The sequence below is a fragment of the Vipera berus genome (genome assembly GCF_964194415.1).
Source record: "Vipera berus genome assembly, chromosome: 1".
NCBI lineage: Eukaryota > Metazoa > Chordata > Lepidosauria > Squamata > Viperidae > Vipera > Vipera berus.
In genome coordinates, this window is record NC_138202.1 from 107,824,831 (window position 1) to 107,841,697 (window position 16,867).

At 39.2% G+C, this 16,867-nt stretch overlaps 1 protein-coding gene across 2 annotated transcripts; it reads right to left on the minus strand.

Moving 5' to 3' along the window:
• Positions 1 to 1,038: 1,038 nt before the first annotated feature.
• Positions 1,039 to 14,340, minus strand: MRPL23 (mitochondrial ribosomal protein L23). 2 transcript variants are annotated; one of them, XM_081327288.1, is made up of 5 exons: positions 14,267 to 14,340; positions 10,853 to 10,975; positions 9,767 to 9,849; positions 7,769 to 7,842; positions 1,039 to 1,321 (listed from the first exon to the last, which is right to left on the minus strand). In XM_081327288.1, exons 1-5 carry the CDS (start codon positions 14,281 to 14,283, stop codon positions 1,160 to 1,162), a joined length of 459 nt encoding a protein of 152 aa, XP_081183414.1. In that variant the 5' UTR covers positions 14,284 to 14,340; the 3' UTR covers positions 1,039 to 1,159. The 2 variants fall into 2 exon arrangements, with proteins under 2 accessions (XP_081183414.1, XP_081183413.1); XM_081327287.1 differs by lacking the exon at positions 14,267 to 14,340 and having other exon boundaries at positions 10,853 to 11,382.
• Between the last annotated feature and the right edge of the window lie 2,527 nt (positions 14,341 to 16,867).

The window sequence follows — 16,867 nt, forward strand, 5'->3', positions numbered from 1 at the left end:
CTGGAGGTCAGAATAGCACCTATCTATCTACCTGGCGTGATCCCTGAACTGAAAATCTGGGAACAATGAGATTGGTTCCAAGCTTCTATTGTTTCCTATAGCCAGGATGCTAAAAACATTTTAAATTTTGTTCTGTCTGGCTACTCAGAACATTTTGAGTGGGCTACTTTGCCCTGAATTTTAGAAATGATCATTTTCCATTTCTATATTCCATATTCACTAGAGATGGAGCCAACAAATAAAAAACATAGGGTGACAATGGCTTTTACTGGATGAAATTCAGTTGGAATATGCATGTTTTGAGAACTTTAGGCTCCAAGAACACATTATACCATCTCAACCTCCAAACAAATACTCTATTAATATGAGAAGAGTTATATTCCATCTAACACTCCAAGGGTATTACCCCACAGCAGTCCAACCCACCCAAAGATATAGGTAAAGGTAAAGTTTCCCCCCACATATGTGCTAGTTGTTTCCAACTCTAGGGGCCGGTGCTCATCTCAGTTTCAAAGCCGAAGAGACAGCGCTTGTCTGAGGACATCTCTGTGGTCATGTGGCCGGCATGACTAGACGCCAAAGGCGCACGGAACGCTGTTACCTTACCACCGTAGTGGTCCCTATTTTTCTACTTGCATTTTTACGTGTTTTCGAACTGCTAGGTTGGCAGAAGCTGGGATGAGTAACAGGTGCTCACTCTGCTATGCGGCACTCGGGATTCGACCCGCCAAACTGCCGACCTTCTGATCGACAAGCTCAGCGTCCTAACCCACTGAGCCACCGCGTCCCTTTTGCCAAAGATATAGCATGTCTCATTTTAGTGGTAACTGGATAATTCCAACTCTTAATACCTTATCACTGCAATACCCATGTAGATATTGCCTGACGGTTTAATGAAGGACAGATATAGTAGGTAAATCTTCCTTCCCTCCAAGCACAAAAATGAACTACAATGGAAGCTGATGAACTTGTCCCACGCTTGCCACCTTCTATGTCCAGAGCTCTTCATTTTTTTACCAAAATAATTACTGCACAAACTAGGGATTAAATATATTTGTAAAGGTTTTGCGAATACAACGGCATTAAAAAGGAAGTCTAAGACTGATTGAAAGTGTTCATATCCCGCCAAGGTCCCCAGCCTAAAACAGCTGATCTTCTATCAGCGCCAAAACCAGTTAGGAACATCTCCACGTTTAAGATCGTTAATTTTCTTCTGTTTCTCTTCATCAGCTTTTTTCTCAATTTCTTCAGAAGACTCAGGCTCAGGAGCTTTGTTCTTGTCTGGAAACAAGTCTGGAAACTGGAAAGTCTGTCCTTCGGCCTAAAGACAGAAGACAAACGTTTAATCATGTGTTCCAGTAGTATCTGTTTTTTTCAGATAACCATGGGAAGTTTCAGTTAGTCCAGAAAGGAAAAGATGCGGAATATTATCTTTTATTCTATCAGTCTTCCTGCCAAGGGACTCACAGTAACTGACTCAACTTCACTCAGTAAACACAAGGATAAGCAGAATTTCTAACCTAAGTCACCTCTGTTATAGTCCGAAATCCTAAACAGTGTATCACGTTATCTTTTCTAGTTCTGGACTGCTCAGTTAACAGGCAAATATCCATTGCTAATTCAAAAGACTCACAATTACATTGGAAACACAATCACTTATGAAATCTAGTGCAAGTGTTTGTTGTACTACTTAAAATAACCCCAAGCAATAAAGAAGCTGATCGTATTAAATACTGGTGGGAGGGATTAGGGTTTTTGTTTTTTGGCCTTCCATTTATAAGTCTTGATCTTAATTCTTGGTGACTATGTAGACAAGCCCATGCAGTTTTCTAGGTAACCGTTCTGGAAGCGGTTTGCCACTGCCTTCTTCCTAGGCCTGAGAACGAGTAACTGTCCCAAAGTCATTCAGCTGATTTTGTGCCTATACCTACGACAAGAACAGAAGTCCCGTTTCCCCAGGCTGGTCTAGCACCTTAATCTTAGACCACACTTGCTCTCAATTAAAAACCAAAATATTCATTTTTAACCAGAGGAAAAAATTACAGTCAGAAGAGCACAGTTCTCAGCTGTAGCAGCTGTGACTGCATGAGTACAAGCTAAGGTCTTCAACAGTCTCAGAATGCATTATTTTCTTCCATATGATTATAGAGGACCAACAATATCTTAATTCCATGGACACCAGATTAATGGAGACTTAAGACAAGACAAAGGAAGGGTGCACACGCACCTAAGGGCTTCACAAAGAACGGACAGGCATAGTAGATGCCATAGAAAACAAGGGCAAGGAAGAAAATTGAAAGGGAAACAAAGGGAGCTTAACAAGATATGCACTAGAACGGTACACATTTATATGCAGATTTCTTTGCTAGGCTCAGATTTTTCTTCTGTGATGGGAATAGAATATTATCAACAGAATTGCTATTAAAATACATCTATTAAACACAACTGTGAGTAGTTCAACTTCATTTCTCTAGCTTCTACCATTAAAATAGAAAGTACCATGAGCATGCATTAAAGCATGGGTCATGCCTATTTAGTTTCTGTGTTTGTTGCATAAAGAAAATATACCAAACAGAACCATATAAATAATATGACTTTAAAAGGGATTTGTGGAGTTATGTAATTCCTGAAATGCAGTATTAAAATTTTTAGCAGTCACTGTTCATAATGAAGAACGTCAATGCCAACACGGAGCATTGCCACAGACTCAACGTCTCCCATTTGGAAAACAATAATCTACTGACCTTTTAGCTTTTATTTAGCAGCAGGAACCTATTATTCAACAACAGTATTTTATTCTGTTGACATTATCTATTTTTCCATATTGTATGCAGTGTTGGCAATCTTGCTAAAATCAACTCTTGTCAGCTTTCCATTCTCTTCAAGTAGAAGACTAAGACTAATAAAACTATCAGACAATAGTGTGGCACAGAAAGATGTGTTGTAAAAATAATGTCTAGAGCTATTTTGTATAGTATTTTCCAGAATACCTTAACAGCTTTTGGCCATCACTAAAGAACTAAAAAAAGAACTAAAAATCAGCACATAAACGTAAGACCGTAGAAGCACTCTTGCTATCCTTGAAAATCAAAACCTTTACTCGCAAATGAACCAGGTTCTGCCAACCAATCTAGTCTTCAGCTATTAATCTGAAGCTATGAAGAAAGCAATTGGACTCACATTAAGTGCAGCTATAAGTTTCAATTTTACTTGCTGGTATGCATTAACAAGCGTCCTATTTCTTTGTGGGCTCATTGAACAAGAACAATGGGTTCCACCCCTTTCCGGTACCATGATTCTCCAGAAATGCTACAGAAGTAGATTTTTCAGCATTGCCCCTTCTAATGCTGTGATTGAAGTGAACAGGACCTCAATGTACAACACTGGGGCACAATTCTAAGTTCTGCTTTGACCCAAGCAGCATACTCCTTCCACAAGCTACAAAAACTACTCAGTGCCATCACCATGGTTTGCCAAAAGTCATTTCCACAATATGTCTTCAGCAAGAAAAGACCGGGCAGTGTTTTGAGATGTTGCGTAGCTCTCGAACGTTCTCTTCTGAAGTGGAGATGTGGAGTGGTCTACTGAAATCAAAGCCTGGGTATTTTCCAGAAGCAATATATTAGCTGTTGTTTACTTGTTTCTTTTAAGGAAAAACCGAACTGGCTCTTATTGGCTGAAAAAAAGGGTTTTGTTATTTGAATATGGTGGTTGTTCTCATTACTTTTAACAGGATGCATCAGGATAGAGACTTTTTTTTAAAAAAAAATGACTAAAACAACAAATATAACTCCAAAGACAGCACTGGAAACCCATCAGGCAACGTTTGTATGGTTGCCACTTGCATTTATACTTGCATGTACAACATCATCACTGGCTGATGTTGCTATGCGTACCAGGGTTTGGCTCGTGGCCAAGGTGAGAACTGAGAGGCCTTGTCTATGATAGACACAGCCCTTCTGTCCAAAAAGGAAGGATATGGCCTACAAAGATGAACCATGGTTCTAGTCCTTGCCCTTCTCTTCTACGTTTGTTACATTTGTCACTACATTAATAAAGCAAATGGCTCAAGACTGGATGTTTCCATGAAGCACTATATATTATCCTACCTTTTCATTTTAAGGCAATGGAGGAACGTTCAGACACAACGGAGAACCTGGTGGTTGCAAGCTCTCTAAGAAAATGCTCCACAGTTGCCATTTCAAGGCTGGTTAAAACCAAATATTGAGCCGAAGTCAATCTGTAGCTGAAACCTTTTAATAAACAAAAGTCAGTGCAGACAATTTGGCTCTTTCCATCCCTTGTTTTGCCGAGAAATGCTGATCTTGGCTGGCAGCCAGAAAGGATTTGAAACTGCCAAGATATTACTCTCAAAACTGAAAGCTTTATAAATCCTCCGCAATAGCGAAATTTTGCACTGGTTTGACTCTTGCATGCTGAAAGCTTTATGAAAAATAGTTACTGTGCATGTTCAATAGTTGGTATATTTTGACCGTTCTATAACTTGAACCATATCTCCAGGAATAACTGTACCATAAAAGTCTTTTTAACTCACTTGAAGTCACATCTGAGTAACTGCAATAGGTACAATCATTTGGGGCTAGTGAAGAAAATGGCTAATGGCCACTTGCTAATAAGCTGCTCTAGTAGCACAACACTTTATAGAAGGAAGGGAAATGTAGGCTCCAAGTCAATTAAATTCTGCTCAACTTGTTCTTAGGGATATTGTCACATCTTCCATACCGTCATTGAGGAAGCACATCTATGGAACTTCATAATAATCTGGTTAATATAAATGACTGGCCCCAAATCAGGAAAAAAAAATAACGTTTAGGTTTTCTAATAGAGGTAATTATTGACTCTGCAAGCAAGCAGAAACAAGAACACAATTTTCAAGGTACAAAAACAATTTTCATATTAATGAAGAAGTTGGTTCTAACTTTTAAAACAGAAAAGGCAAGGAATAGTTCTGTTTTATAACCAAGGTTACAAAATGTTTTCTCCTAAGGAGGAGGAGGGAAAAGCACATAAAGAACAAACTGAAACTACATAAGGTGATACTGACCACAAGCAATAATTTGAGGTCATTTGCAATGGCAGACAAATACTATCTGAACTAAAGAGGGAAAAACCCTACCCCCTCATTTGCCAAGTTTGGGGTATGAGAGAAAAAGACCTCTGTCTTCAAGATAACCTGGATTAATTCTCTCCTTTCACCCATACTGCTATGTATTATATGTTGTCCAACCATCAGCGTTTTCATCTTCCAATACTTGAATGCAATGATTAATGTGTGCATATTATGTTGCATAAGTTGGCCTTGAAATCAGAAGCTGATGACTTCCAGAGTAGAGAACCATACGGTAACTGCTGTCTTCAAGACAAAACAGTATTTCTCAGATACCTAAGAATGCCAACTAGTCAGGAAACTAATACAAGGAAGAATAATGCTGCCACCTATTGACTATTTAAGAAAGCCAACATGAAAAACTTTCCCAAACAGATGGCTTTCTTACAAAATTACCTGGAACTTGCCATAAACATGAACTTGCTTAAGCCATGGATTTGTTTGTACCAATATAAGGGTGAACCAGAGGTTGAATTAAAGCAAAACAGGGAAGATATTTAAAAAAATCAGCAGGTATGCAGGAATCTAAAATTAAAACCTCTTACTTCACCTATGTAAATAAAGTCTAGGTAAGCCTGCTGAATTATGGTAACCATTTCAGCACAGAAGTGACAGGATACATCAAAGAATAAGTATAATATTTTTCTTCCCACATTTAATGGAATACTGAATTAAAAACAGGCTAGCTACAAAATTGAAACAGGAACCCTAGAGAATTAGCTATAACTATAAACAACTCTTAGAAGATATTATTGGTGAAATACTTTCCAGTCTGGAGCAGATAACAGTGAGTGTTTAGAATAAGATCAAAATCAGCTTAAAGTATTATATAGGTAAGGCTACATTTGTTAAGACTGAAGAAGCATTACATTGGTCTACAGGCAGTTAAAAATAGATAAAAGTCATTTCAAAGATCAGCTATTCACACTAGCCTGTATGGCAGATTCTTAGGAATCATAAAGATGCCAAAAACAAAACACACACACACAAAATGGGAGTCCCATAACATCCAGCCTTCAGAGTGACAAGCCAAGAGCAAAAAACACAACAACAATTTAGGTTTAGGTATGTAAGTAAACATATTTTAAAGTGGGGATGGGGGAAAGAGACATGTGTCCCTGTCCTTCTCTCAAGTCCAGAGGAACAGTGACCCTCGGCCAGACTGAATTTCAGAGAAACTCAAAAGCCCCAATGCTTTTTATCAACTTCTGCCTGATGCATTCTTCAGAGATGAAATCCTGCCCTTTGAAGGAAGACGGAGTTAGCTGTAGACGATTGGTTTTACAATAAGCATTATCCAAAAAAAAAAGAGACAAGCAGCTACAAATATTATCACTTTCATCGTTCTCCTACTCAAAAATGTGTGATTCAGTCACTCTCCTACCCAAGTATTTATAAGATAGCAGAACCTACTCAGGGCCAGCAAAGCAGGTTAGTCATCTTGAGTCCATGATAGCCAACACTAAAAGAACGGAGCAGAGAAATCGGTAACTGGATGTAGTTTTAATCTTTATTTCTTTACTGGAGAAACAGCTGCTATTAAAACAACTGAACTAGCAGTGCGGTGGGGAAATCACTCTAACGTGCAGCTTACTGAGATCCATCAATGACCTAGGAATAGAGCACTAATCTATCTTTGATTTTCTGATTTCATATTAAGTGACAAGAATATCCCTGAGCCATAAAAAAAGATCTCCCTGGTATTTCTAGAAAATAAAGAGTAGCGGTAGTCCAATGCTTTGTTTTCAACTTTACCCATCTATCCAGAAAAAAGAGGAAAAGGTAAAGAGTTAGTTCTATAAGCAGGGAGGGAGCAACTGGTAACCAAATCACTAGTTTACCCTTTGGGGCATATGTTCTTCTGCAAAAAGCTATGGGTGAGCCATTTTATGAGCAGGAAAGTACCCTCGCCACAACAGTCAGCTTATCAGAAGGCCCAGATCAAGCTTACAAAAACCCAAACGTGCCCACTATCCTCAAAAGTATTGCCTTCTCTTATATTCTACCATACAATTAACATACATAAAACCTCCGTATATTTACCTCAATAGTTTTCAATCTATAGGATTTGTTCTCTTTTGATCTAGATGCTCTGAGAGCTAATGGGGAAAGAAGTTTCACCCTTATAATTTTTGTCTAGGAAACTTACAGCAAATCCATATATTTTCAATTAGAGAACTTCACAACATTTTATCCTAAATGCTAAAGCCCAGTTTAGCTTTGTAATGCAGATTGTCATGAAGCTTTTCAAAAGAAATCTCCATGGAGCCTTTTACCATGCTACACATGCCAACCAGGGGGAAAAAAAACCAACACCAAACATTTTCAATAGTAATAGGCCAAGTTACCAGTGACAACTTTCTGACTATTTCTCACTTCTTCAACATTATGCCATTCCAAGTTAATGCCTAGGATTTTTTCCAAGTAGCAGTTTCGCCTTCAAAGAACTTAAGAGCAGATCCTTCAGACCAGCCTGGCTGAAATTTGCATCCTGTTTCCCCTGGGCTCAATCGCTTCCAATGCCCTTTAGAAAAACAATGTCTTCATAACAGAATTTTGAAACCCATAAATAATTGACTCAACTAAAATCTACCACAACTCCCTCACTTTCCCAGCTTCCAAACAGATGCATTTACTCACCAGCTGTACATAGGCAACCTTGTAGTCTGGCTTCTTGATTCGTACATTTCTGTCATCCCTCTGTTTGTTTGAGCCTGTTAAATAGACCAACATATTGACTTACAAGAAGCTAATGGTTCCTTTCCCCAACCCTTTCAGTTAAGAGAAAACAGGAATCATATTTACGTGATGTCTAGAAAGGAGTCTGTGGCTACTCCTAAGTGGGTAAACTCTTCTCTCAGAGCAGAAGTATTTAGGATGGGCACATTAATCATGCAGCAATTTTACCGCTCACAAGTTACTCTCATATTCACACATTACAGTTGTCTTGACAAAGAAACAAGAGTTAAATGTTCTCAAGGTTAAATGTTCCCAGTGTCTTGCATTTCTTTTCAAACAATTTAGTTTCTAGTTCCCTTGCTCTGCTTCTCTGAATCTATTTCAATATTTTTCCTCAAACGCTTTTTTCTAAATTTGTTCCAGTTTCTTCCAATAACCAAGTATGTTTTCTGTTCCAGAATACAAAGTGCTCAGAACAGAACCCACTACGGAGGTGGGACTGATCATTGAAGGGTTACATGAGGATTTTTTCCCCTCCTTCTTGTGATTTAGAAACCATCCTTTTATTCATGCAACCTTTTTTTATAGCTGCATTGCACTCATCTTTTCAGTCAATTAGTGTTCCAAGGTCTTTTTTTATAAATGTTCTAATTTGTGTAATTTATTTTAACGTTCAATTGCTGCCTTTGCGATGGGCAGCCATATAAATTGTAAGTTATTAATACAAATATCGACTTCTGTGGGCAGTGCACTCAATATAATGTTTGATGAAGCCCCGAGAATATTTTCAAGGTAGCCAATGATTAAATATTGCTATTCAGATTCAAACATTTGCTTCTTTTGCTATCCTCCCTCATTTAATTTGCTTGTAATTGTGGCTTTACAGACTCTCATCCACTATAAGCAACTTTTTCTATCACTGTTCTAAATGAAAAATTAAGTTCTTTAGAGTTCAAGATATATGTTGAATTACAATCAGCTCTTTTCAGTATTCTTCAATATCGAGAACTCCTAATTTTACACAGTCGCTTTCCCCCATTATTTTTATATGTCTATATCTACAAGTACAACTTTGTTACAGAGTGATATCAAGTCCAGGGTACTCAATCGGTTTGTGCATTCTTCCATTCTGTGATAGAAACAAATGACAGTGAAAGGCCCAAGTCTGGCAAAGTTCATTTCTCCATTTCCTCTGTATTTTTTTATTTCCTCCATTTATTTTAACCCAAATGTCCTAATGGAGTTTTTCCTCTCCATTTCCTCTGTATTATTTTATTTCCTCCATGTATTTTATTTTAACCCAAATGTTCTAGTGTCACTAAGTTCTTTCACTAGAATTTCTGAGGTGTGGATATTTTGAACATACAACGCAATTCCTTTTCACTTTACTTCACTCCATTCTATTCTATCTGTTCCTTTTCACTAGACTAAAGCTGTGGAAGTCATCCCATCAGTCTCTGTTTGCTACATCTTTAAATTATCTTTGTCTTTTTTCTGTTAACAGTTTAAAGTCATCTTACTGAATTCATAGTCTCAGCATTTGTTTCGAGATAATGAAAGTCATGAGCTATTTTCTTCAGAAAACTGGCTTCCAACCTTGTTCTACAGATGTGCTTTCTTAACCCAAGTTTTCTGCATTTAATCTACAATTCTGCCTTGCACAAACCCAACAAGGTTTGAGTCTTTTCATCCTGATTATATGAAGTGAAATAACTTCATTTAAGATTAAATCAAGCATCAGTTTAAAATTAATATAATCTCAGGATTGATTCTCTTAAAAACAAAGAAATGACAAGTTCCAATTCATGTCGGAATTGACTATTTTGCAAAAGAATATAAATTGCAGTAATCAATAGGCTGCAATTGCTTCTTTAAATAGCAAAGATTTAGAAAACATAAAGTATATGAAAGAGAGTTTGTCAATAATGAATAACCACTGTTCTTTGGTTGAAGACTTACCAAACTGTATCCTGGTTCGTACAGCAGCTACTGGCACATTATATATTTTTTCAAGGTATTCTTTCAATTCTACTCTTGTCATGCTGTACCAAAAGCAAGCAAACAATTGAAGCACATTAAGGAACAATGCCAGAATATTAACTTCAGTAAGTATAATGTTACTTAGTAATTCCTGACTTTGAAAGAAGCATCCTGATATATTGCGCAACTGTTTTAATAACAAAGTGAAAGGTAAGAAAGATCAAGCCAGGCAAGGTAAAGGATCTTATGGCAGATCATACAGATAGAGAGGAATGGTTAACCATAACCTTTCTCCCAAGAGAGATACTCCTGAGATTTCTGCTGGAACGTAAACAAAGAATTGAGTGGAGTAATCCAGATGAAGGTTCAGTTAGCATTCACCTTTGACCACCATTTTGGGGACAGACACGGTTACACTGTTTAATTTTTTTCGTTTTGGCAAAGCTTTTTTAAAACTTAAAAAAAAATAATAAATCCATGAATGCTTACAGTATTGTTTGGGTCTGTAAAGAGAAGAAGATTCTTCCCTGACATTTTTAGGATCAGTTAAGTAATAATGCAGCATGGTGTGTTTACAGGGCTAATCCAGCAAGCAAAAAAAAAAAGTTCACTTTTTCCCATAAGTATAAAAAAATACAGAGGAAAAACTTCCAGGAACCTAAACATTTATAAAATATGCAATCCTGATCTGCTTCCAGGTTCAATCGTGAAAATTCTACTATAGATCTATATTTCCCAAACTCAGCACCTAGGAAGGGAAACACACTATTTCAAAATTCTCCCAAGTCTCTATCTGATCCAATAGAAAAGAATCAGTCCACTGAGATATGGACAGGGAAGTGTAAGAACCATTGCTCTTTATAAGAAATCCTCAAAGTTGTGGAGCAGCCTACAGGGAACACAGTGTACACACAGATCAACAAACAAACCGGCTCCAGTTGTTACTGATAACTTTGCATAATGTACTTGCTTCACCACTATGGCACTCTGAGAAACTGGATAACATTATTCTGAATGTTTTAACTCAAGAAGAAATATGTTATCTTCTTCACTGTATGTACTTACTCCATGGGGATGCGGAACTGTACCGTATCTTCTGGCTGTGGGACACCAGGCTTCACCAGGGTCAAGAAGTAATCTGTCCGGAAAATTCTTGTTGGAGGATTTCCTAACTGATAAAGGGGATAACTACAGACAAAGAAAATAAATATTTCTGAGAATATGGAATTCTTGTAAATGTAAACATGTGGAGAACGTAAAAACTGACTAGAAATTTTCTTTAAAATAAGCAGTATTTCTGCCTTAGGCATATATGATAAAGGGAGCAATAAAAATTAATGTGCTATGTTTTCAATAATTATCTCCAACCCTGAATAAAACTATATTAATTAGGCTTTTTATTCAATGGTATAGCAGAATAAAGTGAAGAATAAAATAATAAAATAAAGCAGTAAGAAATTAATCCTTCATTCAGAACATTCAATATTGGTGTAATATTTCAGGTGTTAGGGTGATGTACAACATCCATGTACATAGGTCCATACTTAATGGCAAATTATTATTAAATTAGTAAATTATTCTATGTAATACATTATAATTAAACTAAATGCTCAGAAAGCAATTGTGCCATCAATATCCCCATATGTTCTAGAAGACTATTTGGAAAATTTCCAAATCTCTTAAGAAGAAAACAGTTATACTATTCCTTGTGTAAATATTTACTAAGAATGAGTACCATATGAATTTATAGCTAGCAGAATAATTATGAAAGCTACAGTCTTATGTTAAAAGCAGATATATTTAATTTACAGGAAATCTTATGGCTATCTTATTAGATCTAAACAATCTGAAGCAAACAGGTTAATAATAACTATAATCATAATACAGCAAATGAGGAAGATAATAAAGGACAATAAAAACACTTCACCAGAATAATTTTATACTTACAGCACTTATATTCTAGATCTACTTAAATTATTATAAAATCCTTGTACAAATAATGTCCTCTGGAAATTAAATGGGATTTGTATATGCATTACGATATATAATAGCACAGTCTGTATAAAAAACTATCTGCAGAACCAGAAAATAATGCAATAATGAAAGCCTTTTTGAAATGGCATATTATCATTTCTAATGTGATTTCCAAAATTTTGGACACAGAAGCGCTTAGGAAGGAGAGGTAAGTCGCTAAGACACTCAATACCGTATTTTTCGGCGTATAAGACGACTGGGCGTATAAGACGACCCCCCAACTTTTGAGGTGATTTTTAAGATTTTTCGCCTTATACGCCGGAAAATCAGCAAGGAGCCCAGGAAGGCACGCCCTCCCCTCTCACTGTGGAGGAAGCAGGGCAGGCTGGCGTCTGACAGGAGCTGGCAGGGCAGTCCTGCGCACTCGCGCACTCCCTGGCTGCTCCTTAGCAACTGGAGAGTGCATGTGTGTGCAGGACTGCCCTGCCGGCTCCCGCCCGACGCTCTTCCCTCTTGAGGCAGCATTGCTCCCCGGCTCCTAAGGAGTCCTCGGGGATGCTGCCTCAAGAGGGAAGAGGTCGGGCGGGAGCCAGCAGAACCCAAGAGTAAAATAACGGCCCTGCTAAGATCTCTGTCTTGTGCACACATATTGGATATATATTAATGCTTTGATTATGATTTAGTTAGCATACATAACATTGGATCTTGCTGGCCAGACCGAAAATCCATTCAACCTGTTTGTATTTCTCTTGGCGTTTACCATATGCTGAAAAGTTCCAAATTTAGTTATTTTTCTACTGCGATTCCAAATCTTGGAAGAAACGTTTTCCGGCTCTTGGCTGTGAAAGGAACAGAAGCTACCGCTTCCTGTGCTAACTTTCTAATACTGATTAGCTTTCCTGGAGAAGCAAACCTTCCGTTCCAGCAAGATCACTATGGAGAGGGTTAGAAGACAAGACTCCAGCAACAGCTAGACTCCTTCCAAAGATCCGCCTAGATCCCGCCGACAATGTTATTTTCCGGGTACACCCAAATTCCCTTTTAGCACCAGGGAGGGGAGGGTGGGAAGAGATCATCGCTACTTTCTTCCTCCGCTGTCTCCCTAATGCCTTCCCGCAGCTCCTCCCAATAATTCCCTTCCCCCAGGCTTACCCTACAAGTACATAATGGTTGTCCAGTCCAGTCTCAAAAACTTCCAGTTTTAGAGCATTCACAGCTTCTGGAGGCAGGTTGTTCCACTGATTAATTGTTCTAACTGTCAGGAAATTTATCCTTAGTTCTAGGCTGCTTCTCTCTTTAATTTCCATCCATTGCTTCTTGTCCTGCCTTCAGGTGCTTTGGGTGTCAGCTTGACTCCCTCTTCTTACTGTGCATTTTTACTACTAAATAATCATTAATATAACTTTCTTGACCAAAGTTATAAATTGTTTAATTGAGTCTCCCTGCAAATTTAAATCACATCTCTCGGATAAGTAATCACATTCATATCTATATGGGGTCTGGCTTCACTGTAATATGTAACTGTGAAGTAGGATGTGAACTGTCACTGATGTGTTTAAATCTGATTTTGAAATAAACAGATTAATCCTAGAGAAAAGGCAATGGCAACCTTAATAAGCACATTTCAATAAGATACTGGGATAATGATGATCACAATAAAGTAAGAATTATTTCATGGGTAACAAATAACTATGAAAGTTATACATGAAGAAAGAAGTACTTTCATTCTGAATTATGGACTTAAGAGATAAATACTAAGAGCAAACAGCAAGAAAAAAATATTAATCCATCTTGGATGGAATAAAGACAGATAGGTCCTTTGAGGGGATGATCAGCAAGCAAAAAGGAGCACATTTTTGAGCATGTGATGGGAGGTTATTTTGGATCAGAAACCTGTATTTTGCTTGGCAAGGTTGATAAAAGTATAAGAAGAGGAATACAATCGGGTAGATGGACAGATTCAAATAAATTACTGAAATGTCCTTGGAAGAGCAGCAAATTGTGACTAGAAACAGATTGAAATGGTGGGCATTCGTCCAGTCGCCTGGAATGAAACCAACGTGATGATATTTAATAACCACTAAGTATCATTATCTTATATATATATTTTTATATATTAAAAAGCGTTATACAACCTTCAGACACATAGGAGAGAATAATGAAAAAAGGGGGGGGGAACCCTCTCCCTCTCTTTTTCATTTGAAAACAAGTGAAGCCGAACACGTGGGAAGGCGTTACGTGCATTACGAAATACCTCCTGGAATAAGGCACTGCACACAAAACTTAGCATTTCCCGTTTCGAAATGTTTAGCTCCCGGGGCGACCGGCGAGCTTGCAACTTGCAAACAAACCATCCTAGCCCAAAAGGAAAGCGGAGGCAGGCGACCCTGGAAAGGCACCCGCCATCCCGGCTCTGCAGACGGGGAGCCCACGAGAACACGTCGACAGGACGAGACTCCCCCGCGTTCAGATGCCCGGGTTGGGGAAGGGAGGGGGGGTACTCACTAAGCCCGCCGAGCCATGATTCTCACTTAGCTCTGCCAACACTCATCCGCTGCGGAAGAGCAGAAGAACATCCGGGGAACGAAGACCGTCTAGAGGTAGGAAAGACAAGACTCGCAACACCCAAGCGCGGCAAACTAGAACTCGCTAGTAGTTTACACGCTTTTTTCCAATTTTGCAAGAAAGCGGCGAAAGTCGGTCAGGAAGCTGCAAAGTCGGCATTCGGCTTTCCATCGGCTGGATAAATAAGTAGGCAAGCATCGTTGTGTTTTTTTCTATCGACCCTAAACTTATCTCCTTATTTAAGAAACATTTAAACATTGGACTCGCCTCTGGCGAGGGATATTTCTCTTAAGATTTCCAACTGCAAGGCTAAGAGAGCCCAGGGTAGCTTTTCTATATGTCTATATCGAAAAGTCAGAAATAAAAAAGAGAATAGCATACTGTAAATACGAAATATTCTGATTTTTGTTTTCTGTGCGTGGCTATTTCGCTCTGCCAGGTGGGTTCTGAGTTAGCCCATCTTAGGAGAGGCATCTGTATGATCTTGATTCATTTCGAAAACAATAACTGCAGAACCCGGTCTGGAAATATCAAAGCTGTGAATTGAAGGACTGGAATTGTTGGGAGAGTGAGAGGCACATCTAGGAATTATGCAATCGGAAATAATTGTACAGCATAGAGCAGGGTTTCCCAAACTGTGAGGTGTACCTCCTTTTGGGAAGTCTAGACAGAGTCCAGGGGAGGCGTGAAGAATCTTTTAGTTGTGCACTGTTACAATAAATGTCGTAAACTGCTCAGAATCGCTTAGGTGATCTGGATGGTGTAGAAATTTAAATAAATAAATCCAACTTTCCCAAAGTTGCATTGGATTGTTTTCGTTGTTCATTTGTGTTCATTTTGGTATTTTGATTTTTAAGGGAGCTGTGTACATTAAAATTATACTGAGGGAAGTCTGATGGCAAAAAGTTTAAGAACATCTTAACATCATCAAGGTTCCATGAAGTCGTTGTGTTTTGTTGTCCGTGGTGCTTGCCCGTCCTTCTCGACTGCATACAGTGGACTTACTTTAGGTTCCAATAAAACCATAGCATTTCATGATACCCCGGAAGCAGGTCTTCTGTGTAGTTGCTCTGCCCCAGATCTGTCATAGCATTCATCCTGAGATTTCCATGGATTCCATCCTGAACGTTCACAAAAAGGCCCACCCTTCTTTAAACCTGCCCTTTCCCCCAAACCTTGGACTAAACTTAATTGTGGAGTTCTCAAGAATCCTCTATCTGAGGTGGGGATATGTTGATTCTTCTATGTCAGCATTCATTTTTTTAATAAGCTGTTGTGTTTTACTTGTTTTTAATATTGTCATTATCCAGAGTTGTTATGGTGAAAGGGGTAGCCCTTTAAAGTTAATTACAATAAATAAAAATGCAAAGACTTAGCTCTCTGGAGAAGTCTGTAATGCTGGGAAAAGTGGCAAGAAAAAGTAAAACAAGACAATTGGCAGCAAAGTGGATGAATTCTATTATAGCAGCAATGGTTGCACCCTTGCAAAACTTGAAGGGCCAGGTTCAAGACAGATGTGGAAAATATCTTTTCAGGTAAAGGTTCCCCCGCACATGCGTGCTAGTCGTTTCCAACTCTAGGGGCCGGTGCTCATCTCCGTTTCAAAGCCGAAGAGCCAAGGACGTCTCCGTGGTCATGTGGGCGGCATGACTAGACGCCAAAGGTGCATGGAACGCTGTTACCTTCCCACCATAGTGGTCCCTATTTTTCTACTTGCATTTTTATGTGCTTTTGAACTGCTAGGTTGGCAGAAGCTGGGACGAGTAACAGGCGCTCACTCGGGATTCGACCCGCCAAACTGCTGACCTTCTGATCGACAAGCTCAGCGTCCTAACCCACTGAGCCACTGCGTCCCTAGGGATCTCTTCATGTAGTCTCTAACAATTGATGCTGACTTGATAGCACATAATCAGTAGCAGAATTAAGCAGAGCTATGAATGACTTAACAATTTCTGAGGATGAATTATGACAATATCCTGGGCACATGTCAGAGAAAAGATGTTGCTGGGATATGTTTGTACAATGGCTAGGTACAGGTGGGAAATGTCTACTGAGTAGAATGCCCTAAGGACCATCATACACAGAGAGGTACCGTATATACTTGAGTATAAGCCGAATTTTTCAGCCCAGTTTTTGGGCTGAAAAAATCCACTTCGGCTTATACTCCAGTCAACAAAAATTTTTACCGAGGACTTCCGCGTGGCTGAGGCTTCGGTGCTTCCCTCCAGAGGAAGAAGGCGCTGGATGCGGCCGGCTCTGCGGGGAAGGGGGAGCGGCGGCGGGGGCGACGGAAAAGCCGCAAAAACGGTAGGAGAGATGCTGACTGGCGGCGGCCTCGGAGGAGGCGGAGGGGGAGGAGGGAGAGAAGGGTGACCGGGCGGGGGAGGGGGGGGTGAGCCAGAAGGAAAAGGGAAAGTCATCCCGCAGAGCGGTTGCGAAAAGAGGGAGGAGATAAGCCAGCCCGGTACCTGGATCCGCTTCCTGTGTCTCCTCCGCTCTGCCATGATGTCCCCGTTTTGGTCTCCTGGTGACGTGGGGCTG